This window comes from Myotis nattereri (genome assembly GCF_964212035.1).
Source record: "Myotis nattereri genome assembly, chromosome: 5".
Taxonomy (NCBI): Eukaryota; Metazoa; Chordata; class Mammalia; order Chiroptera; family Vespertilionidae; genus Myotis; species Myotis nattereri.
The window spans coordinates 92,492,987-92,519,060 of record NC_138080.1 but is presented as its reverse complement, the minus strand read 5'-3'; the positions used below and the strand labels follow the sequence as shown (position 1 = coordinate 92,519,060).

At 45.9% G+C, this 26,074-nt stretch overlaps 1 protein-coding gene across 1 annotated transcript in view; it reads right to left on the bottom strand.

The window, feature by feature from the left end:
* The window catches only part of GALNT10 (polypeptide N-acetylgalactosaminyltransferase 10), a gene marked incomplete at its 5' end in the record, with an annotated part of 171,409 nt that overhangs the window by 86,459 nt on the left and 58,876 nt on the right, over positions 1 to 26,074 (bottom strand). The window contains 2 exons of the mRNA XM_081092798.1: positions 503 to 641; positions 3,209 to 3,311. Of these exons, the coding sequence (XP_080948924.1) occupies positions 503 to 641; positions 3,209 to 3,311 (242 nt within the window). The remainder of the gene's footprint in view (positions 1 to 502; positions 642 to 3,208; positions 3,312 to 26,074) is intronic.

Sequence of the window (26,074 nt, the reverse complement as noted above, 5' to 3'; positions counted from 1 at the left end):
TGTGATTTCCTGGTTCCCAGGTCGATGCTCAACCACTGAGCCATGCCGGCTGGGAGCCACAGTTACCTTTATAATCATTACATATGTCCCCTCTCAAATGATTTGAGGTAGCTTATAACAAGACATAAATATACACAGGAGAGCTAAAATAAAGATTAAAAATAAGAAACACCACACACAGAAAGTGGAGAATAAAGGCTGAAACTGTCTTCTAAGTTGAGGTCTGAACTTCCCCATGGGCCAGAGTCCAAAGAAAATGCAGAGGTTCCCTGTTCCCACCGTCTGAACACAGAAAGGTGACCGGCTCTTTTAGGGAGACATCATCATCCCTCTGCCACAGCTGCTCTACATTCTAGAAGCATCGACCACACGAACCTTCCCACAAAGCCCCGTGTAACAGGAGGGAGACTCCTCCAGCAGCGCTTCATGTACCCGCTTAATTCTCAACAAGAGCCGAGGGCAAACTCCTTCCATCCCAGCAGATAAGAGACATTACACTTACTTCGGGTGCCGAATATCAGGGAGAGAGCGATTCAGGGAGATCTTATCGCTGACGTAGATGTTAAATCCATTTTCTCGGTATGCCTGATCCACTCTCTCAGCGTCCGTCATAGGATACGGTCTTCCTTGTTCTCCATTTCCTGGGAGCAAAGAGCAAAGTCAATGTTGCTAATTGAATGGCGTGGGGAAGAAGGATGAAGAATATGATTCAACCACAAAGATGAAATCGGATGCTGGATACAGTGTCCATGCAGATTTTGCAGGGGGAAGTGTACAGAGGGGAGGGGAGTGAGCATTCAGTCACGGCTGAGTCACACACTTTATAGACCTTGTCCTCATGTAATCTCCACAGGAAGCACGTGCGTGAACATGAGAGCCCTCAGCCTATCGATGGATAAACGAGGATCAGAAAGGCTATAAGCCAGGTCTGTGGGTTCCAAAGCCCATGCTCCCTCCACTCCGCCAGGAGCCCCAAATATCCCTGATCGGGAGGGTCTAATCGCCCAGAGGAAGACCAGGTTCACATATGAGCTGATCAATCCTGGGTCAGTCACACCACCTCTCTGACCGCAGCTGACTGGCTCTGGTACCCACAGCCTGGTAAGAGTCCAATAGATGCTGTGTAGGTGGGAGCTTTTTGTAAACTATAAAACACTATATAAATGTGAGGAAATGTTATGGTTATTCTCCAGGCAGGGCAAAGTTTATATGTAAGTCAAAATTGCCACAAACGATACAAGATGCTTTGAGTTTCTTAAAGCCAGCAAACAGATTAAGGTCTGCCCAGGCTCGGGCAGGACTGCTCGGAAAGTGCTGATGTGAGCCGCAGACTTGGTTGGATGAAGTGCGATTCTTTCCTTTCTCTGCATAATCCAGCTGGGGAAAGCGCTCCTGATGCTCCAGGAAATTGTCCTCAGGGTTCCCAGGATGCGGACGGGAGTAGGAATGTCCACACCGAGCCTGCAGGAACAGCCCAAGAATCTGACATTGCCGAGGGTCCTGAAGGAATGGCAGTAAGATCGGCTGGTCAGACAGGACCTCATCTTCTGGTGCTTATGCTCTGAGCATCGTCCCATGCAGTTTGTAAAGTGAATGTGGACAACATGAGCTTGATGGGGAGGTGCAAGCTAAGAGGTGGAGTCCAAGGACTGTGGCTACTCCAATCCTGCCAGATGAGGGAGAGGACTCCCCTGTCTGTATGATGCTCCAGGTAAAACACAGTGGGCCAGTGCCCGGGACGAGGTCCACAAGGGACTCAGATGCAGCAGAAGCAGCTCTCTCGGGGCGGGAGCCTTAGGAAGGCAGGATGGGGAGCAACTCATATTTAGGCCCTGGAGTGGGAAGGGTGGAGGCTGTAGTCCAGCCCTGTCACCCTGGGCGTGCCTTTCGCCTGTCTGTGTCTTGGTTGTCGCCTTTGAATTAATTGGGATAAGAAGGTTCAGTGTGATGATTAAGGAGGTAATGCAGGGCAAGGTGCTTGGTACCATTAGCACTGGTCATTATTATTCTGAATAATTTCTCCAGGGCTTACTCCTTTCTTGCTAGTTAGGCCAGTGTGCTAATAACTCTGGTACAATTGTCTGGAAAATCGGCTCCTTTCAGATGTCTCTTTTTTTTTAATTTAAGCAGCCCCCCCCCCCCCACCCTAACTTCATTCTAAATTACTGGCACACGGAAAAATGCATGTCGCGTCTTTAGATTTCCCTGAATTTCAGTTATCATTTCAGCTCTATTCAAAGCCTGTTGTAATCTGGTTTTGTCATAATGTACTTTAAAAAAATCAATAGTGGGTGCCTTTAACTGAGATAAAAATGAATAAAATACCAATCACTTATATTTCTACAGTGTTTTCCAGTGTAAAGCTACTTCATACCAATACCCTGAGACTGTCGAAGCAGGAAGCATGAGCTCCAGGGACAGATGGGGAAACTGAGCTCCAGGACTATGGACTTTTCCTGATGGTCACATGGCTGACAGGGGTGTCAGAGCTGCCCTCCTGACTCCTCGTCCAGGCTCTCTACAAGCAACCCTCCACATAACTTCCCTTCCCAACTCCCCAGCGGTAACAGAAACTGCTCCAAAGACGAATTAGCCAAAAACGTTAGGTGAAGCCCAATAAATTCATTCAGCCTCGTGGCTGTAGGGCTGGTAGGGGTCAACTCTGCCCTCCAGACCTGGGTTCAAATTCCAAGCCTGCCTCTTTCTCACTGTGTGCCGGTGGGCAGATGACCCCACCTCTCTGAACTACAGGTCCCTTCTCAACCAATGGGCCCTAAAGGTTGATGTGGGGATTCACCGGGAAAATGTGCCGTATGGGGCGTGAGCCGTGCTCACTGTAAATATTCATAAATGTTGGCTCTTATTATTACTGCTCCTCATTTTAGTGGTAAAACATCTCATAAGGGGGAGACATTTTTTATCGCCCAATAAAAGTGGCAAGGCAAATTCGTGAAAGCAGTGGATCTGGTGATGTGAGTGGAGAAAGGATGGGGCCAGCTCACAGGTGAAGAGGGGATTCCAGAATCAGGGGAAGGGAGGGTGGAGGCTGGCAGATGGAGAGGAGCTGACAGGTGGTCCAGACACCCCATTAAACACACATACACACACACACACACACACACACACACACACGCACACACACGCACACGCAAGCTCACATGCATACCCTCTCCACAGGGCTACCCGTGGATGGTAAGTCTCTCCGTACCTACACGCTGAGCATCCCTTCTGATGGCTTCTTTGTCATGCCAGTCCTTCAGCTTTTGTCCATCTCCCAAGAAAAATACCTTCTTTTGCTGATTGTGTGATCCCTTCAAAAAAGAAAAAGACAAAAACTGTGAAAAAGAAAAAGGGAAAATAAGTTTAATAACAGAGACCCAGAAATTACACTGCCCAAGGGAGCTTTTGGTATTGATTGAATGTCTGTCAATTGTTCATTTATCAACCCCCTTGGTATACCTCTGTTAGTGCCACCCAGGTACACAAAGGTCAGGGCGATGAGAGGCACAGTGTCTACCCTCTTAGAAGTCAGAAGCCAGCAGGAGAAAAACCCAGATGGACAAACATTCCTTTCACTTGAGAAAAAGCAGTACATGTGGTGCTGCCAAGAGAAATATAACAACAACACGAGTCACAAATGTGAGCCACATTTGCAACTTTACATTTTCTAGTATTCACATTGGGAAGAAAAAGAAACAGGGGAAGTTAGTTTTGATACCATATCTTATTTACCCCAATATACTCTATGTAAAATATTTCACCACGCAATGTAAAAAATTTATTGAGATACTTTACTTTTGTTTTTGTTTTGTACTAAGTCTTCACAATCCAGTGTGTATTTTACACTTGTGTTCATCTCGATTCAGGCCCCTTGCAAGTGCTCCACAGCCACAGGTGGCTGGTGGCTACCTCCTGGATGGGGCAGGGCAGGCGGCCCTCAGATGACAGGCCTGCAGAAAGTGCTACAGGAGTTCACCTCCACCTGGGAGAACTGGAGAAGGTTTCGTGACATGAAGGCGTTTGGGCTGAGCTTCAGAGAGGCAGAAACGAGGGGCAGGCAGGGCAAACGGTCGGGGCACAGTCTCCCAGGGGTGGTAGAGTCGCAGAACTAGGCCTGGCCGTGTTCATTTCTAAAGTTACAAGGAGAGTGAACATTGAGCGACTGTGTGGAATGTATGAACAAACAAGTTGAATGCTGAAAGGAAACAGGACGATGCAACAGCCCCCAGAGAGCAGCTCCCACGGGCCTGGTTCTGAAGCTGTTTATTATGCGTCTGGGAAGATGAGCCCATCCTCTGGGCCAGTGGTAGGCAAACTGTGGCTCTTTGGCCCTTGAGTGTGGCTCTTCCACAAAATACCACGTGTGGGCGTGCATGTACAGTGCGATTGAAACTTCGTGGCCCATGCACAGAAGTCGGTATTTTGTGGAAGAGCCACACTCAAGGAGCCAAAGAGCCGCATGTGGCTCATGAGCCGCAGTTTGCTGACCACTGCTCTGTACCCATTAGAATCAGTTTCCCTAATTAAACGAGGCTGCATGCCAGTGCCTGGGGTCACCTGGAGGTGCCAGATGCTTTCCCACGCCCATGGAGAAGTCTAAAGACTCAGACCTTCCCAAGGTAACACTGCTTAGGTATCTTCCGTGATCCCTTGCATGAGACTGGCTTTCCACATCACCTTACCTGTTAAAATTCCCACACGACAGTCCTTGCCACTGTGACAGGCAGAATCCAATAGTCCTATTTCCTATGTAATTAACTACAAAGGCCCTGACTGTGTGGTGTGCCGGAACGTCAGCCGTAGAAAGAAGCCACCGGGATAAAACAGTCCACATGCCTGTTTATTAAGTCCCTGGCTGATTCTTGAGTTAGCAGATTGTCTACAACAGTGCAATATCCTTACAACAGCTTTAATGATAATAACAATCCGTTGTAGTCCCTCCTACAGGCCTCTCTCTCTGAGTTGCAAGAAGAAAATTCTGAAAGCTGGCGTGCCGGATGTCTTGGTCAGGGATGGAAAGAAAATAAAACAGAGGCCACGGGCCCGCCAACAGTTCTCGGGGTTCACAGAAACCACAGAGGCTGAGCTGGAAGTTCAGCCTTCGGTGCGTTTCAACTGTGCTGAGCTACATTTGAATGCCTCAGTGCTGCCTGGGGGAGAGGGGGCTGAGAGCAGGAGCGTGACCCTCCGCCAGTCAGACCAATCAGACCAGCAATGCATCTCTCTGTTTTCCGTACTCAGGATCTGGGTGGGATTTCATTTTAAAATGGTCCTCTGCTAAAAACAAAATTGACAACCAAATCTCCAGACAAGCGAACAAATATACTTGGAAACTGAGCTAGGGCCACCTCCATGTTTCGCAGACAGGGAAATTGAGCCTTGGGGTGGGTCAGGGGCCCGCCCAAATAAATATGTCTCAATGTCACAACTGATCGATCGTGAGCTATTTAGCAATTTTTCTCCAGCCCTCCTTCCCAAGGCCTTTTCCACTTTCTGCTACCCAAAGATTGGAACTTCAGTTGGTTACTTTAGGTCACTGGGGGAACCCAAGAGGCTCTGCAAAAGCCTTAACAGAAGATAGCAATTCGAAGTGATTCTCAAAGTGTGGTCTCTGGCACAGCAGCACTCGCACCACCTGGAGCTAATAGCAGAAGTTATGGAATGACTGAGGGGCTGATTTAGGATAGAGAAGAAATTCCAAGTGCTAGGATCAGTGCTAGGATGAAACAGGACCATTTGGAAGATGTTAGAAGAGGCCAGGAATAGGCTGCTCAACTGTTCATCAGGGCGTGAAGGAGGAAATCAAGGGCTGGTTAGGCTAGTGCTGCTCACATTTTATGTGCAGCAGAATCCCATGGGGATCTTGTTCAATGCAGGATCTGATTCAGGAGGTCTGGGTGGGGCCTGCGATTCTGCATTTCTAACAAGCTCCCCGGTGATGCTGATGGTCCTGGCCCATGAAGCACACTTACGTGACCTTTAAAGGACATTTTAAGAGTCTAAGTTTCCATGAAGGGCACAGTTTCCTCCGTATCCTCTTGTGTGAAAGTCTTCCCACACGGCTGGGAATGGGACACGGGGTTGAATCTCACAGTTGTGACCTCACATAAGCAAACTCCTTAAATCTTGTTCTCAGGATGAGCAGTGAATTGCTGAACTGACAGGGTAGAGAATTAAGGTCCCCAAAGTCTAGAAGTTTCACACCCATGGCTTCTACCATCTCCACTATTTTTGCCTTAAAGATGTATGTCCCTCTGGGATGATCTGCAGAGAAGATCTGTGCTGCTTAGGTGGTATCATGAGTCCTCCCATCATCCCTAAAGTAAGAGACCTTAGAGCTTGCTGACACAGGGGGGTTCTGCATGTAGTAGTAGAGGGTCCTCTAATATCCTAGCTAAGCAGCTGCTCAGAGACAATTAGCCCTTCCTTCCTCATCTTACAGATGGGGAAACTGAGGCCCAAAGAAGCCATACTACTTACCCAACGCCACACCAGCAGGCAAGAGGAGAAGAGTCTGTGGACTCCGGGGCTAGTTTTCAGTGGAGAGAACCCTTGCAATATGACCTTGGACAAGCTACAGGAGTCACGGGCACCTCGATTTTCCTACCTGGAGAATGGAGATGGCACTACCTGCCCAAAGGATACTTTTAGATGAACTGAGAAACATCACAAACCGTATCTCCTGAGCACTTTCAGAATTTACACACGGAATGTGGATAGCAACTCTTTTAGGGTTTTAAGAAACTAAATTGACATGTTCTCACCAAATCACCTTGATATAGGACTCAAATTTTACTATATGGGTTTAAAATATTCCAATAATAGGTCTGAGCTGTTAGTAGGAGAAAACAGAGCATTCAGAGCCCAAAGGGCCCTATCCACAAATCTTAATAAAATTTGCGGTCAATTTCAGGTAGTTTAAGAGTTTCTGAGGTTCATCCGTGGAAAGCTCATAGATCATCCAAACTATCACCAAATGTTTACTGAGAACCACTGAGTACCAGGCACTGTGCTAGGCACTGGGAGTACAGGCAAGACAACACAGATTTCATGTAGGCATGGAGTTTATAGCCAGATCAGTTTCTCTCAAAGGGTGGCCCTTGGGAGACCTCCTTATAGATGTAAATTCCTGGGCCCCACACTGAACCTATTAAATCAAAGTATCTGGCGATGGGAAGCCAAGATGATGTGTTTTTAAACCTATTCCCCATGTGAGTCTGATTCACAATAAAGGTGGAAAAACACTTGTCTAAATCCAGCTGCTTTATTTTACAGATACAAAATCTGAGACTAACAGAGTAGGACAGACTTGTCCTAAATCCCTTAGCTTGTCAGCCCCCCAAACCAAACCAGATCTGGCTGTTCTCTCCCTGAGATAGACTGTGAGCTTCTTGCAGGCAAGTGCATGTCACTGTGCTCTCCTAGGCTGATACCTGGCTCACCTTAGGCCCTCAGTGGAATGAGTGAATGAATGAATGCTTGCTCATCAATGTGACAGGTAGTCTAATGACTCAGCACATTCTGGTTCCAGAGTCGGAAAAGCCTAGGTTTTACTTCCTGGGGAAATGGACCTCAGTTTCCTGGACGGAAAAATAGGGGAAACTAACAGAACAATCTGCGGGTTGTTGGGTGGATGAACTGAGCTAATCTCCACAAAGCATCTAGCTTGGTGTCTGGCACAAAGGTAGGCCCTCCCAATAAAGGACTGCTACTATTAATATGTTCTTCTCAGAGAAAGGTTGTGACACGATGTTTGCGATGCCCATGTTTGGGGGACTAGGAAAGGGATGGGAATCTAGTACTAAAACTGTGAGCCCAGCAGAGGCAACCTATTTCACACCTGAGCCAATTCAACTGGCTATTGCTGATAACAGGATTTAGAGTGTCCTCACGAACAGGTCATATGGCCCTGTGGAAATCCAGTGTTCCTAATTAACAATGGCATTCTACACTGGAAACAAATGCCACACGACCTTTAGCAACAAGAAAGGCTTGGACAATGCTTCTCGGAGACAGCAATTCCTATGCAATAGCGGTCATTTAATATCATAAAAACAAACAAACAAAAACCTACACCTGGAATTTCAGTCCAGAGGTAATTTAAGGTTTCTTTAATTCACAGATTTGTCTAGGAAAGTGGTGATTATTTTCCTTCAGGGACCATCTTTTGCTACTTTTCTTCTTCTCAGTTTGCAGATGTCCTTTTGCTACAAGAAGCCAAGGGGCGGGGAAGGAGAATGGCAAGAGAGGAGAGGGAGGGGGTTGGGGAGGCTGGCAGAATTAATGTAGAAATCGCAGTAAATAATAAATTGGAAATGGATTTTGACTGGCTCCTCTAAATAACTGCTCCTGGTATCTGGGTGCTTTTACTTAACGTTCCCCTGGAAGAAGTGATTAGTGTTCAAACAGCCACACACTCCCACACGAAAATGGAATTTTAATCTTTTGTTTAATCACTACTTAGCGTGCCTGGCACCCTTTGGAGGGAGGGAAGAAAGGTGGCAAAGCAAGCCAACTGTATCCTGCCCAAGAAGAAAGACCGGTTACAGTGCACGCTCTAATCCCAGCACCGCAGACTCGGCAACTGCTGCTCAGCACATCCGCGTCGCTGGCCGAGCTGGCCAGTGTCTTCAAGATAATGGGGAAAGAGCCGTATGCTCTGAGATGGCAAAGCTGAAAGGAAAGCTGAGGCGGTCGCCTGTTTCATTCCGGGTCTGAGGACCAGATTCTGCTGCAAATTCAGGATGGCTTCCCCTGGGCCCTCCTCTCAACTACCCCTACAAAGGAGCTGAAATGATTTTGTTTTGAGGTTTAAATGACTCTATATAATTCCAAACATTTGGTAATCTGCTCAGTAGATTATTCTAATAACCTTCCTACACACACACACACACACACACACACACCCTCACAACAAAGCATTCCTTAAGGTTGCCTTCAAGGTTATACTTCAAAAAGGGCGGAGGGGGTGGGGGGTGGGGGGACGTAAGCTAGCCAAAGGTGCAAAGTTACTTTAAGCAAGGGAGTTTGGACAGATGGATAAATGTACTTTTTCATGAATTTTGAGGACATACGCTAGATTGTTTTGATTGATTTATTCGTTCATTCCACAAATGAGAATAGGTCATTGAGAACTGAGGACCCGGTATGGCCAAAGAATTGTGGGGAGACAAAGAGAAATAAATAGTTCCTGGCCTCATCAAAAATCACGCATAGGAGACAAGTAGATGAGACAGAAAAACACACACACTGTAACTAAGGGCCCTGAAAGTTGTACAGAGATATTCTACGGGCATCGTGAGACCCAAAGGTTAGAGTCTACCTGAAATGATCAGGGAAAAATTCTTGTAGGAACAGAGTCTTTGGGAGTTACGTGGAAGGATGGGTAGGATCAGGACTATTAGCAATGGACGGGTGGAATCCATCTGGAGAGAAAGTATGGGCAAAGAAATGAAGGTTAGAAAGTAAGAGGCATATTTATTTAATGGCAAGGGGCCTGATTTGGCTGGAGTGAGTGGGGCACAAAAGAATCATGAGCAATGAGGGCAGGAAGTCTGGACCAGAATCCAAGGACCTTACACTTGAGCTGTGTGGCAGGTGGGAGCCACAGAAGGTGTTTGAGCAAGAAACAGGCTGGAGTAGAACTCAAAAAATAAAATGCGTTACTACCTACCCACTTGCAATTAATCTAAGAACCCTCCTCTTCTCGGGAGGGATACAGGGAGAAAGATAATCGTTTTCATTAGGAAGAAATGTTCCCTCTTTGTAGGCTGAAGACCACTCTCATCCTGGCATCCAATACGTTAGACTAATGGGGTTGACCTGCACCCAGCCCCTATGCAGTAGGCTGCTGTTCTGGGGGTGGTGGACACACAATACAGTGCACAGATGACGTGTTGCAGAATTGTGCTCCTTGTAACCTCTATAATTTTGTTAACCTAGTGTCAACCCAATAAATTCAATAAAAGGGGGGGAAAAGTACAAATCGGTAGTAACAAAATAGTCATGGAGATATAAAGTACAGCATAGGGAATCCTATGTAATAAAAGGCTAATATGCAAATTGTCCCCTTGGGAGTTCGACCGGGAGTTTTATCGCTCACTATGACATGTGCTGACCACAAGGGGGAGGTGTGGAATATGGTGGGCGACGAGCGGTGGCGGGGCGCTAAGGGAGTGAGGGAAGGAGGAGGTGGGGAGGCGGGGAGCCTGACTGGCCCTGATCGCTGGCCAGGCCTAGGGAATCCTACCCGTGCACGAATTTTGGGCACCAGGCCTCTAGTATAATCAATAATATTCTAATAACTATGCATGATGTCAGATGGGTATGAGATTTATCGGGATGATCACTTAGTAATTTATATAATGTCTAATCACTGAGGATGTACACCAGAAACTAATATTGTATGTCAACTGTTATTGAAAAATAAAAAATAATTTTAAAAGATTTTTAAAAAAAGAGTTCCTATGGCATCTTTCTATTCATAAAAACATCACCAAACTTCTAAATAAAGACCCAAAACACTTCTAATATTAAACATTGGAATAAATGTGAGCTATATATACATTTAAGAAAGATTAATAAAAACAAGTAAGATCGCTATTTTCCAACCTTATTCCAGTTCAGAGTCGTGGGTGGCTGGAGCCAATCCTAGCGGCTCAGGACACAAGGAGGGAGCCAACCCCGCTCAGGACACCTAGTGCTGCGTACACATACACCACACTCAGACTGCGACAAGACAGACACGTCAACTCCCCAACGTGCACATCGCTGGGCTGTGGGAGCAAACCAGAGGAACTGGACAAAACCCATGCACATGTGGGAGAATGTGCAAACCCCACAGGGTCTATCCCCTCCACCCCTTGTCAACATGATAGTGAAACAGCATTAAACGAAATGACATTATTTGAGGACCTGCTGTACTTCCAAGGGCAGAGCCATACCACCATCCAATTCACCGTTTTGTACAGATGATTCTAGAAAAGGTCATTTCCTACGTAAGGTGTAAATGCTCATTAAAGTACCTTTTTTAAGCACCAGAGGAGGAAGAAAAAAAAAAAAGCCAAGACATTTTGCAGTGTCTGTTATCTAAAGGGCAAATGAAACCTATAATAAGTTTTCCATTTTAAAAGACAATGGCAACTTGAACCATTTTCTTGAGGAAGTTTCTAAATGTTTTATCACTGGGGGAAAAACAACAATACTCTGACTCAGGGGTCCTCAAACTGCGGCCCGCGGGCCACATGCGGCCCACTGAAAACATTTATCCGGCCCGCCGGGTGTTTTTGCCGCCACTGCCTGTCCTGCTTAGCAGCTGACTCGTCCCGGGCCCGCAGTGCGCATGTGTGGAATGTCTGAGGGACAGTGAACTGGCCCCCTGTTTAAAAAGTTTGAGGACCTCTGCGTCTGACTGATCATTTGATAATGTTCATCTGAGTCTCTCACCCACCCATTCATCCATCCGTCCGCCCATCCATCCATTTTAATGTTTAATGAATACAAGCACATGCAGGCTCTGTGTGAAGTGTCCAGGAGACACTGGAGAGCAAGAGAGCCAAGGGCCCTGACTCATAGAGCCTAAGGTACTGTGTGTGGCAGGGGGTTGTAGACTTTAATCCAGAACCACAAATAAATAAAATAGTTACAGTGGCTCGTGCCTAATAGAAAGGTACGTGGTGCAAAGAAAGTCCCTTTCTTTCAGATCGGATCAGGGTGATCTCATCTGTTCAGGGAGGCCAGTTAAGGCTTCCCTGCGGAGATAGAGTATGATTAGGCGTTAACTCATTACCTCAGAAGGCACCGTAATGACTCCAACCAAAGAAAGTCATCGGTTTTAAGGATGGAGGAAAAACTGCCTACACTGGACTTTAGAGAGGTGGTTTATTTTTATATTCCATGGATGACTGTCAAGGCCAGTACTGATTTTATGTTATTTTCCCCTAAAGTGGTGTGTTTATTATAGCCCAACCCTTTCACAAGATGAAACGTGACTATATTATTGCCATTCTATCCACTTCATAGATGACCAAACTGAGGCTCGGGGAGAAAAGTGATATGAACAATATTTTGCAAAGTGCCAGCCACCACCCGAGTGTAATCATCGCAGCTGATAATCCGCACCGCCCACCTCCGCCCACTCCTTCCCATATCTCAGTGTCTAGCAAGTGGCCAGGCACACGTGTGTTCCAGGAGAGGAAAGCTTGCTGAAGCGAATCGTTCTTCTGCACCTTGGTCACCGGGGTCTGGAAAGTCTCAGCGGCTCTGATGTGTGATCAGCCACAGGAAACCCTCTAACAAGTGTTCTTTCCAGAGGCTAGAGCTGAGCATAACAGAGGGCCATTATATTGCTCTGCAGAGCAGACGTGGATGGGTCAGGAGAGAGGCAGGCAGAATTGGCACGCTGAGTAGAAGGCAAGTTCCAAGTCTTTCAAGGACCAAAATATGACTGCAAACCCAGCCGATGAGTCTTCTAGTCGGGGAATTGGGACTGAGCCACCAAGCAACAGAGTCACTGCTCCATTGATAGTAATAATTACAACCATCACCGCCTACATCAAGCACGTCAAACTCACAGCCCACAATGAATATTTTTGCAGCCCAGACAACATAATGGTGTGAGCAGTTATTTACAATCTCCTGTCAGATCCAGAATTACTGACATTCACCTTGGGTCAGTTTTGAAAGTAATCACTGCGAACAAGATTTCCCCCGAAGTAGGAAAGATAGTAGCAGAGAAGAGATGCCAAGTGTCAGGAAGAAAACATTAATTTTACCATTGCTCTTGTTCTTCTTTTTCTATACTATACTTTTCAAAATACACCTACGTTTCTATGAAAGTCGAAGCTTGTGTTTTTTTGCGGCCCACATAAACTTAAACCTTGTTTATGTGGCCGTTAGCCTTTGAGTTTGACATGCTTGCCCTACATCCTGAAGACGGCAAAACAAAGTGTGTAAGAGCACTTGCTTCAGAGTCAGAAAGACCCACCGGGAGTCACAGTTCTGCTGCTTAACCAGCTATGCGACCTTAGGCAAGTCACAGTTTTCCCAAGCCTGGGTTCCCAACAGGAACGGGGAGGGGGGGGGGGGGACGGACGGAGGAAGCTAATAGTATCTAGCATAAAGGTTATTGTGAGGATTAAGTGACAGACAGCAAGTCAAAGTTCTTAGCAGCATTTGGTATTTAAAAAACACTAAAAATCATCGCTACAATTATTAGCTATTATTTGGATGGTACTTTGCAATTTACAAAGCACTTTCACATATTTTATCCCATTTCTTCGCTACAGTCACAAAGGATGAAGGCAGGCATCACCGACCTGGCATAACATTCTTCCTGCGGACACCTGAGAATTCTCAGCACCGTGCTCCCAGCGGCCCTCACCACGCCGTCAGTGTTGCCTGAGCTGGAAGAGTGAACTCCCAAGTACACCTGGCAGGCTGACATCCACGGGCTGATTTCTACAACAGATCTTCAAGCTGGCAGGCTGTTACTGCTCAGATGGTCCCCCCAAGCGGGGTAAGGTGCGGTGGGGAAGCAGTGACTGATGGCATCCCCTCTTCTGGTGCTGCCCCCCGCCCCCCACACACACCTTAGTCTCACTCTGGCATTCTTATTCTCACAGAATGATCTCTTAGACATACGCTGCCCCAGTGAGTATAACCACGAGTGTAACCACACAGCAGGCAGGATGGCTTTCTCAGAACACCATTCTGCTATGAAATTAGACACTCCTGCAGGAATGGCTCCACACGCTCAGGCGAGCCTCCCTGACCTCCCTGACTAGGCAATGTCCCCGAGTGGGCCCTTAGAGAATCCTTATTGCTCCTCTGTGACGTCACATTCATTTGGGTGATGATTTTATTACTGTCCCCAAATTGTGAGCTCCACGAGGGTGGGAGATGGCAATTTTTGTTGAATGAATGAATGAACAGAGACATCTTTTGTTTTATCTTTTCTAGATGAAAGAAAGTCATCCATGATTAGGCAGTCACAAGGATTTAACACCATAAAGGGGTTCTGAGGATTAACTTGATCCTCTGACTAAATGGCTTCAGGTCAAGTTAATGAGCTACAAAACTCTAAAAGAGAGCCGGTTCACTTGATCCTAAAATGATTTCTAAAAGATGCTTTGAACTCTTCTACCTTCTTCCTTCCTTCATTTCAAACTGTGCATTCCTTTCCTTAAGGTTCGCGCAGAAATTGCTGTATGTCCCCTAGGAGCCGTTCTCTTTTTCTTCCAGAGTCACAGGGATTTTACTGGGAATATGACTGTTCAGAATAAAGATGGCATTTCCCAGGCAGTCTTGCAGCTAGATGTGGTCAGACTGGGTTCTATCCAGTGAGTTGTGAGTACAGGTGTGGAGGCAGTCCACGGGACCTACCTGAAGAAATCACAGGTGTGCGCCTTTGCCCTTCTTCTTTATCCCACCTACCTTGCTGCCTAGAATGTAAACGCCACCATGCTGGATTCCGAGGTGGAGGTCCATGCCCTTGGGATGGGGAAGCTGGTAGTGGGAAGGAGCCCAAGTTCCTGAGGACTTTATGGAGCAGGACTGTCATATCAGCCCTGGACTGCTAACCTCCAGACTCTTGTGTGACAGACAAATGAACTGCTCCGGTGTGTAAGCCATTCAAATATAATCTTAACGGATACAGGTGGTCTCTTGAAGTCGGAAAACCTGGGAAGCCACTTGGCGTGGTGGTGAGGACCCTGAAGGCCCAGCTTTCAGACTCCTGGCTCTGCATTCAGAAAGAGCGGGACGGGGGGTAAGTCCCTTGTCTTTCTACGACTCCACTCTCCAACTGAACAATGCAGGCCAAAATAATATCTGTCCATGACATGATTATCTATACAAAAAGAAAATGATGAGAACTCTACAAAAAAGCTAGTGTAATTAGTGAGTTTAGCAGTGGCACAGAATACAAGGTTGACATATAAAAATCCATTGTATTTCTAATGAAAGACTGAAAACTGAAATAAAACATACCGTTTACAAAGGCATCAGAAATGCTAAATATTTGATGGATAAATTTAACAAAAAATGTGCAGAACACTGCTGAGACAAATCAAAGATTTAAATAGAGAGATGTATCATGTTTATGGATCAGAAGATTTGATATTGTTCCTCACTCCCGAGAAAGCTAATCCTTCCAATTTTCAACCCGTACATATTCTCATGCTCTCTTGGAGATTCACAAAGTATATTAACATATTTATGGTCTGCAAAGTCTCACAGAAAAGAAAGCTGCCTAACTTCGTTTAAACCAGCATTTCACAAATTTATTGGAGAAGTTCCCCCACCCACGAGAGAACGATTTATATCCTAGGAAACTCGTGGACCTCGTTTTGAAATGTTATGCTAATAATGACAGGGTTTATGAGGGAGAACACAACACAGGTCCTCCCCTCTGCAATGTACAACTGGTTTTTTGTTTTCTTTAAAGCACACAGACATGGAACAATTACACAAAGATTTCAAGCTGACCTACTGATGTGGAAGGAGACAAATAAAGCTTATGATAATGTAAGATCTTGCCGGGAGCCGGTCCATCCTTGCTGTTTCAAAGGACCTGGCATATATGGCATACTGTTCTTAATATGTTTGCTCACCTTCTTGGCACTATGTGTTTTAACCAAGGTCTCTGAGAAAGGTTGTTTCCCCAGGTAGGGATTTTCCCCTGAAGTTAGGGAGGGAATAAAACCCCTCAACTAAGTGCCAGGCGGGTAATTAATCACTTTAACTACGAACAATCATGCTTAAGCTACATAATCTTTACTCCCTGGAATGGAGATAAGAAACGCCCTAACCTTTGTAATAGAGATTGATAGGATTGAATCAACTGGTATAAATACAGATGTAACAAGACAGCAAGACTCAGAACTTAGAAGACAGAGCTTAGAACAGAGAACTAAGAAGACAGAACCAGGAGGCACAGAACCTACACAGAACGTTCTCTAGAGACAGAAGAACTTCGCTGGAGAAAACATGGCAAAAGATCCTGGACAGAAACTGGCCTCAGAACCTAGAGACAGAACCTAGCGAGAGAACATGGCAAAAGATCCTGGACTGAACCTGACTACAGAAATTGGCAAGAGAACCTGACTAGAACCTGGTGACTGAACCTGGCTTGAGAACCTGGACAGAACCTGGCTGGAGAACCTAGCGAGGGAACATGGCTACAGAACCTGGCTGGAGAACCTGGAGAACCTAGCAAGAGAACATAGACACAGAACCTGGCTGGAGATCCAAACCAGAACTTCGCTGGAGATCCAGACCAGAACTTGGCTGGAGATCCTGGCTAGAGATCCTGGCTAGGCTGCTGATCAACTGAACGCTGCCTCCGTGTCATTCCTTCTTCGCCGACTCCGTCCACACCTTTGGGGACCCCTGGACCCGCTGGGGTTGGACCCCAGCAAGATCTTTCTAAAGGTAGGCCTTGGTCAACTGCTGAAGCACATGTCATCCATCTGTCTATGCCCCCAACCAACCATCCAATAAATGTTTATTGTGCAACTACTGTTTGTTGGCCTTGGGTTAGGTGCTTTAGAGACTATCATAAAGGACACAGAGTTTGTCTAGGATACAGGCCAGATTTGAGATAATTTCATTCTAATATTGCTATTGGGACCTGGGAGAAGAACCACGAATTATTCTCCTAGAATCATTGTTCTGGGGATGGTTCTGCAGAAGGCACTGGGTTGAACACTGATGGATGAGCATCCTGTGGGCTGGTGAGGGCACCACATGAGCAAAGGCGATATGTCGCCCAGAAATATTCCTCTTTTATGTTCTACTTGCATACAAGACTACAGACTTTTTTTTTTTTATAATCATTGCTTCTTATAACTGTGGTTAACAGATCACCTTACATATTTTTTAATGGTTTCTCATATGTAAATTTCTCCCCCAAGCCCTTGTTTAGTTTGGGAAACAATGCATTTGAAGTTGGGAGGGAGGCTCTTTTTTTCTATTCTAGAGAATTTAGATAGATTTCACAGGATGACTGGGTTGGGTTGATTGAAAGTGGCTCCAGTCCTCCAATCCTCCCTGTGCCCATGTCCTTTGCTATGGAATCATGCACTCCTCCCAGTAAGAGGTCGGGTCTATTTCCCCACCTTCTGAACCTGCGCAGGCCATGACTTACTTTGGCCAAAAGAATGAGGCAGTAGTGACAATGTGTCAAATTTGAGCCTAAGCCTCCAGAGACTTGGACTCTTTCACCCTGTTTTTTGTTCTTCTGTCTCCTCTAAGGGGACAGACTCAGCTGGTATGCTAGCAAGATGTGAGGGGCAAGTGGAAGATGAGACACATGGGGAACCGAGGTCATCCTAAGCCAGCTGACAGATATGAGAGAGCCCAGCCAAGGCCAGGAGAGCCACCTCGTCCACCACGGCTGACTAGGGATGCAGGAGAGAATTCAGCCAGACCAGAGAAACCACCCAACTGATTAATCTGTAGACCCATAAACAAAAATATATGGCTATTGTGTGAAGCCACTGAGTGTTGCTACAGCTACAGTCTGTAATGCAGCACTGTTTATGGTGATAAGAAGTAACAAAATGACCTTGGAGAGGATTCAGAGACTTCAGTTTAGTTCTGTCTGCACCCAAAGGCACCAAAATAGAAATACAACTTGGAACCCTGTTCTCTTGCTTCACTTCTAAATATTTTTATTGATTTCAGAGAGAAAGGGAGAGGGAGAGAGAAATAGAAACATCAATAATGAGAAAAATTCACTGATCGGCTGCTTCCTGCATGCGCCCTACTGGGGGGTCGAGCCTGCAACCCAGGCATGTGTCCTTGACCGGAATCGAACCCAGGACCCTTCAGTCCCCAGGCTGATGCTCTATCCACTGAGCCAAACCAGCTAGGGCCTGCTTCATTTTTTAAATATCCAACTTGGCACCTGCCTTTCAATGCTTCATTCAAATACTACAGTCTCAAGAACCCTAATTCGATTCCCCTCCACTTAATCATCTCTCCTCCCATTGACCTCTCACTGCACTTTCTCTCCCCTTCTCTTTTTGGAAGTTAGCACTTACGGTCTCAAATTATAGCCATTTGTATCCATGTCATTCCTTTCTACTGGATTCTAAACCAATGCTTTTAAACTATCTGTGATGAAGAACCACTTTGCTCTAATTTCCCATTCGTTGCAAACCAAACCATTGTGGTAGGCAGAATTCTAAGAATGAGCCCCAGTGACCCTCATCCACTTACACGCCCCTCCCCTTCGAGTGTGGGTGGAACCTGTGAATAGGATGAGCCAGTCCTAGGAATGCTAGGCAGTTATGTTATGGATTCAGCAAGGGACTCAGAGAAGCTCAGTAACTTGCCAGGATCACAGCATTGATAGGCAGTGGGCCTGTGTTCATAACCACACTTTTACAAGGTGAATGGGTCTTCTCCCGGCTCATACCATTTCACTGTCCCTTCAGCATCCTGTCTATCGAAGCCCCAGGTTCAGTTTTGCCTGAAATGGCTGCACAATCCACCTTGAAACGTTTCCCAATCAATTCAACCCAGGGGAAGCAATCCAAGAGTGGCCTGTTTCCCGTCCCCCAGAGTCTGAGTGACACTCAGCCGGTGCACAGCTCATCCTTCCCAACTGCTGGCCCCACAGGAGGGCAGGGTATGTGCAGCTACAGCGGTGACAGCAGCAGCCTATGCCACAGGACTAGACCCCTCCTCCCTCCTCCCTTTGCTAAACAGAAGGCAAGCAAAGGACTGGAGAAGTGGGAGGGGCCTGAGAGAAGTCACTTAACTCTGTTATTTTCAAACTATGTTCAATGGATCCCTTCCTGATGCTGCAACTGGGGGCTGGGAGTCCTGGCAGGAGGGGCTCCGACTTCTTCTTTGTCATACATTCATTAGGCTTTCAAGTAAGATTATGTAACAGGTGTTCCAATGCTTAAAAACAAAAAGTTTGAAAATCAATGATTTCAGCCAACCCATTTCCTTGTCTTTTTTAAAGACAAACCTATACTTTGATTTGCAATTTTAAAAGTAATAAAGGCACATGGTGAAAGTTTCAAAAAGTCAAAAGAGTATACCATGAAAAAGAAATCTTTCCTTACTCCCAGCCCCTCGTCCCGCTCTCTGGAGACACCCACTATTAACAGTTTCTTGAGTGTTCCTTCCAGAATTTCTGATAAGAAAACTGAGCCCCTGAGGCTGGCTTGTCTGAAATTACTCAGCCGGGCCTATTTATGGATGTTACGCTTCAGACATTTCTCTCTTCCTTTAGAACTTGCAAGTCTTAAATGTTTCCACAGATTGCAAACTCTCTCCCCAATCCACCTGCAGCTGCGAAAAACCACACATTATGCATCTTCTGGCCTCGCTCACTGAACAGGAAAATGTCAAGTCTTTTCCGTGTGACCATATTTCCCCATGGCCTTTGCATCATATGGCGGAGAAACCAGAATCACGTTCTCCACTGGCCAGCGTTCAAGCCAGGAGCAGCAGCTGCGAAAGTGCGCGCTCAGCAGGTGGTCAGAGGGGACAGAGAGGACAGGGCACCCAGAGCCTCCTTCTCTCCTAGGGAAGGCCCAGCAGACCAACATTTACTGGGCTTCCTACGAGCCAGGCTATGCTAGGCAATTTACAGGCCTTATCCTCACAATAAGTCTCGAAGGTGGAACTATTATCATCGTCCCATTTTATAGATGAGAAAACAGAATAGGAAGTGGCTGCTGGCATAGGAACACGGAGCTGGGTAACCCAAGGCAGAGGAGGGAATTCTTCAAGTTACTACAGCGGAGGAGTTGCTCTTGACCTCGAGGCCTCTGATGTCACGCCTGCCCATTACACTGCCCACATCATGTCCCTGAATAGACAAACCACCTGCTGTAAGCCAGGCAGCTATTAGCAACTCCCCTCCCTATTATCCAACTTGAAGTGGACTCTGAGCATAAGAGAAAGCCCTAGGTCTGTGAAGAAATTAATCCCACATTACTTGCCAGCAGAGGTGCAGACTCCCTGCCGTTGCCTAGGTTACCTGCCTGGAGCTTAAGCCACTGCCGACACTCCCCTGTTTACCTTAATTAATCAGATTAGCTTGGCTCCCTCTGCAGGGGTGCACAGACTTCCACATGCCCCCATGTGAAATGACTGAAGTACTTACTGCAGGCAGGTGGCCCTGGAGGCCAGTGTGGTCAGGAAGACGGCCACAGAGGGGCTACCTGGAATCAGGGTATGAAAAGAGAGCCTTGCTGTCAATAGTGTTCATTTGCCAAGAAATTTCAACTATCACTCAGAAGGCAAAAATATGCCACCAGGCAGGGCATAATTACAGGGTGTATGATGCAGGCTATTCCAACGGACGGCGTGAGACCTGAGGAAACAGCTATCTCATATGTGAAAGGCCCCGTTTCAGTTTTCACATTTTTTAAAATTACACAAGAAGGAGGCAGAGGAGTGATGAAGCTGGTCTTCATAGTGCAGAGGGCTCAATTTCTTTCTTTTAAAAAAATATATATTTATTGATTTCAGAGAGGAAGGGAGAGAGGGAGAGGGAGGGAGGGAGAGAGAGAAAGAAACATCAATGATGAGAGAGAATCATTGATGGACTGCCTCCCCCCCCCCCCCTCCTTTACTGGGAATCAAACCTGGAAACTGGGTATGTGCCCCAACTAGGAATCAAACTGTGACCTCCTGGTTCATAGGTCAATGCTTAACCTGGCTGGGCGAGGGCTCAAGTTCTAAGAAACATGCTCTGTCAGCTGACCTGAGTCTGAGCATGGGCTCTACAGGCATTTCTGCCTTTCAACTCCTTCCTCTCGTGGCATGTGTTTTAGTTTCCTACAGGAGTCACACATGACCGGACACGAGGCACTTACTGAGTTATTGTCAGGGCTCAAAGAACACAAAATTTACAGGCATATTAACTTCAGCTTTTCGCCAGAGAGAAATGGACACACAAAAGAGTCAGAACTCCCACACACACCCTTGGCCTTGGAAGGCTTAAGTGCAGCAAAATCATCTAAAGAAGCCCATGACTCTATTGTTAAACCCCACACTAAGCACGACCTTCTCTACACAGAGCCCCACCCTCATTTACAGGAATTAAAATATCTGTCCAGGCTACTGTTTCTTCAGTCACACCATTACTCCGAGTTATTCCTGTCTTTTGTTTTTCAGAGGCACAGAGGGAGCAACGTAAGTTGTGCCCACTGTCCACTTGATGTCCCAGGAGCTGTGATTTCACAGGTGACCCTGAGCAGACCAGGCCTCAGCTTCTTCATCTGAAGAAGGGGGAGGATAATGGCCGCCTGGGCTACTTCAGCACTGTACAGAGGCTCAGAAAGGACCGTGAACATGAAAACATTTTGTGACAATGAAGGGCCAGACAGGTGGGAGAGGTCATCACCATCTTCTGAGGATGTGAGGATGGTGAGGTCACTCACCATCTTATCAGTAAAACGCCTGGTGAGTCTTCGGGTCCAGGCCGTTACCAGCCTGACCCTTGTTCTTAGGCAAAATGATGCTAAGTTCGGTTAAGTCTATAACTGTTATCCAGTCACACAACTAGACTGGAGCTAGAAAAGAAGTCTGCAGTGTTTGGTGGGCCGCAATGCCAATAAACGGCACCGCTCCCAGCCTCCGAAATGACCTCATGAACGAAATCCCCAGGGGGAGGAACCTATTCCCTCACCAGGTGCTTGGCTAACTTTGCTTTGGTGATGGAATCTGCCAATCGCACTACTGCATGTGCCATCTGACCTTGCTAATAACTGCTCAAGCTGCAAACTTCCTACTAAAGTCACCATGTTATAAGCAATTATTTGGCTCTGTGCAAAAATGTTAATTTCATGCTTGGTAAACACATCTCTTGTAAAAGACCAACCTGCCTATAAAAATTGCTTTTTTGACATCCCTAAGATAATCTTTAGGGGAAAGAAAAAGAAAAAAGAGAGAGAAGGAGGGTATCCTTTTAATCCCTTTCTACACTCTTCTTTCTCTTGAGCCCTTTTTTTTTTTGTGTGTGTGTGACAAAAGGTAAGTATTGAGAGAAAGGTTCACCAGGAGGCAGAGAAATAACCAAATCAATGAAGACTAACTTCTAAGGAGGCTAAAATCCTTGCAAGTTCAGCGTGCACTTTCAATTAGGTAGAAGGAGTTTGGGAAGCCTGTGAATGTCACACCTTCAGGCTGCCTGACCTTAGCATCTTAGAGTCCTTAGCAATGATCTTGGTCTGAACATCTCATGCTGCTGGCCAGGTCAATACTGGGGTCAAGATTCCAACCCAGAGACCCTGCCTTGCCTGTAGTGTGCATTCAGGCAGGATGGGACCCTATGGCAGAGAGAAAATCCAAGTAGTTTTTTTAAAAGTTAAGGAGAGTGGCTCCTGTCCTCCTCTTCCCCAGTGACTCCCTTCAGTGCTGTGTGCTTCTGACACCTGTCCCTGGAACAAGAAGCCACTGAAGAAGCAGATGGCACAAGTCAAGTCAAGAAGCATTTCTTCAGCATCTTTATCTTAAATATTCAACTCATATCTCAAGTCTTACTTTCCATTCTATTATACGGATGTCTGATTTTAACTATTTTTTAAAAAATATATTTTTTTAATGATTTCAGAGAAGAAGGGAGAGGGAGATAGAAACATCAATGATGAATGAGAATCATTGATCTGCTGCTTCCTGCACGCCCCACAATGGGGATGAAGCCCACAACCTGGGCATGTGCCCTGACTGGGAATTGAACTATGACCTCCTGGTTCACAGGTCAACACTCAACCACTGAACCACACCGGCCGGACATAACTGTATTTTAACGTAAAAATGTCTCTTTCCTGTGTATGTATGAAAGCTCATCACCATCTTCTGAGGATGTGAAATCACTAAGATGGTGATGAGCTTTCATACATACACAGGCAACGATCCAATTAACTACAATATTAGCAGATGCTATGCTCTTAACGGGACCAAAAGACCAGGCAAGGAAAGACAAGATCAATTACAATTTGGAGCAAGGTTCTCCAGAAAATGGGTAAGGTTTTTGTGTGTGTGTGTTTGTTTTTTTAATGAGAGTCCTTATCCTTATTTTCCCCGGCTATAGGTTATCTGGAAAAGAGAAAAGCACAAAGAAGAAAATTTAAAGCCCCTACAGCAGGCTGGGTAAAGGGTAAACAGGATCTCTCTGTAGTATTTTTACAACTGCATGTGAAATCTGCAATTATCTTAAAATAAAAAAAATAATTCAGAAAATCCTCCATAATCCCAGCACCCAATCATAGCCACTGTTAATAATTATGTGATGACCCTTTTTATCTTGTTTCAGTGGGCATGTCTGCAATCTGAAGACCTAAATGGAGGTCTGGAACTGGCTTTCTTCACCCACCATTGTGTCGAGATAAATTTGCCGTTATTAAAAGTTCTTTGAAAGTATTTTCAAAGGGTATATTATATTCTAATACATGGATGAATCAAATTCCCTACTGCTGGACGTTTAATTGCTTCCAATTTTCCACTATTAAAATTTTTTTCATGTTACACATATTTTAATATGATAAAAATTTTCTTTTTAAGTTTCAATAAACATCTCACATTTCTGACTACCTCCTCAGGCTAGACTCCCAGAAAGAAAATTCCTGGATCTTTTCTTTTCTTTTTTTTAGGCTTTCATTGCACCTTAACAAAATTCTTTCCTGTTGGGAAAAAGAGGTGGGCAACATTTGTTGTTGTTGTTCAATGAGGATGGAAAATATCTCCACAGAAAAACTCCAGGAGACTGCAAAGTGCCTATTTGGTGATTTTCAAGTACAGGACCATCTGGGAGAAGGCAAGAAGGTCCAAGAAAAAAGAAAGCACAGAAGATGGCGGCATTGGTAAACACCTGTACTCACTGCCTCCCACGACCACATCAAAATTACAACTAAAATACAGAACAACCATCATCAAGAACTGCTGGAAAGTTGGCTGAATGGAAGAACTACAACTAGAGAAGTAAAGAAAGCACACTGAGACTGGTAAGAGGTGCGGAGGTGCGGAACGGGCTGGTCCGCACCCACGTGGGCCTCTTTTTTAATTGGGAAGGAGATTGTCTCTGTGGAGGCCACCTGGAGGAGCAAGGGGTCCTGGCCCCACACCAGACTCCAAACCCAGGGTCCCAGAGCTGGGAAAAGAAGTCCTTATGGGCAGTAAGAACTACAGGCTGTAAAGACCAGTGCGGATTGGGCTCAGTGACACAGAGGCTGCTGGAAACCCAGCTGCTCCTCTTAAAAGGCCGGCACCATGAACTGAACTTACCAGGTCCCGCTTCCTCTGAGCTCCAGCACCAGGGCGAGGCTTTGGGGGACACAGACATATACGAGGAGGAACTGGATTGTCTGGCATCGGGACGGGAACTTGGGGGCGGCTTTCTCCCAGATGGAGGTGCTCACGGGGATCACTGTTCCTATGCTGGGGCTTCCCTGGTTGCAGGGCTGACTGGCAGCCATTTCTGTTTGCTCTGCCCTGGTGATTCCCTAAGACCCTGCCTCATCCAATTTACAACCCTACCCAAGCTGTGTGCAGTGGCTTTTGCATATGAATGGCCTGTCCTTGCTCAGGCTAAAATCTCTCAAACAACTGCAGCTGAGTCAGGGAGCCCCAAACCTATTAATAAAAGGCCCAACACCTGGAACCAGCACAAGCCTACCTTGCTGCATAGCTGGGCCTCATCTGGGCACTTCTAAACCTGATAAAAAGAGGAAGAATCTGCAGATCTCTCTGTAGCTCCTGCTGGGTGGTCCCAGACAGTGGCTGACCTTGCACCTCCCTGGAGACCCAAGAGCCAGTGTACCCAGTGGTCAGTGACAGATGATACCATATTATAACTCTACACATCCATAAGCAACACACTCATGGGGCAGACTCAGTGAGCACTAAAGCCCCACTGAAGCAAGTCCTGCTCCACAGTGGTGTCTCCTGCACAGCAAGCAGCTCTCCCACTGTAGTTGCAGCTGGTCCTCCCAGCCAACTGGCCTGGAGGTCAATTCCTGCCAGTGACACCAACAGCAATCAAGTCTCAACTACAACAAGACTGTGCTCACAGCCCACAAAGGGGTGCGCCTAGAGGTCCCAGCTCAGGTGACTGGGGAGGCTGAGCCACTGGGCCCTATAGAACACCTACTACACAAGGCCACTCTACCAACTCAAGGAGACATAGCAGCTCTACCCAACACATAGAAACAAATACAGGGAAGCAGCCAAAATGCGGAGACAAAGAAACATGTCATAAATGAAAGAAATGGAAGGAAGCAAACTACTGGATATAGAGTTCAAAACCACAGTTATAAAGTTACTCAGAATCTTCTAGACACCTCCAAAAAAATGGAAAAGGACCAGTCAGAAATTAAGCATACACTGACTGAAATAAGGAATAATATACAGGGATTCAATAGTCGAGTAGAGGATTCTGAGAATCAAAACATGATTTGAAATATGAGGGAGCAAAAAATACCCAACCAGAAGAGCAAAAAAAAAAAAGAACCCAAAAATATGAAGACAGTGTAAGGAGCCTCTGGGACAACTTCAAGTGTACCAACATTCGCATTATGGGGGTAGGTGCCAGAAGAGAGAGAGTAAGGTGTTGAAAACCTACTTGAAGAAATAATGACAGAAAACTTCCCCTACCAGCTGAAATAGATTTACAAGTTCAGGAAGCAGAGAGAGTCCCAAACAAGAAGAACCCAGAGGACCACATGAAGATACATCATAATTAAAATGCCAAGGGCTAAAGACAAAGAGAGAATCATAAAAGCAACAAGAGAAAAGCAGTTAGTTACTGACAAAGGAATGCCCATATGACTGTCAGCTGATTTCTCAACAGAAACTATGTATACCAGAAGGGAGTGGCAAGAAATATTCAAAGTGACGAATAGCAAGGACCTACCACCAAGATTACCCAGCAAAGCTATCATTTAGAATTGAAGGTCAGATGAAGAGTTTTACAGACAAGAAAAAAGCTAAAGGAGTTCATCACCACCAAACCTGTATTACATGAAATGTGGACGGGTATTCTTTAAGAGGAAGGGGAAGAAAAGTAAGATAAAAAATATAAACAACAAAATGGCAACAAATATATACC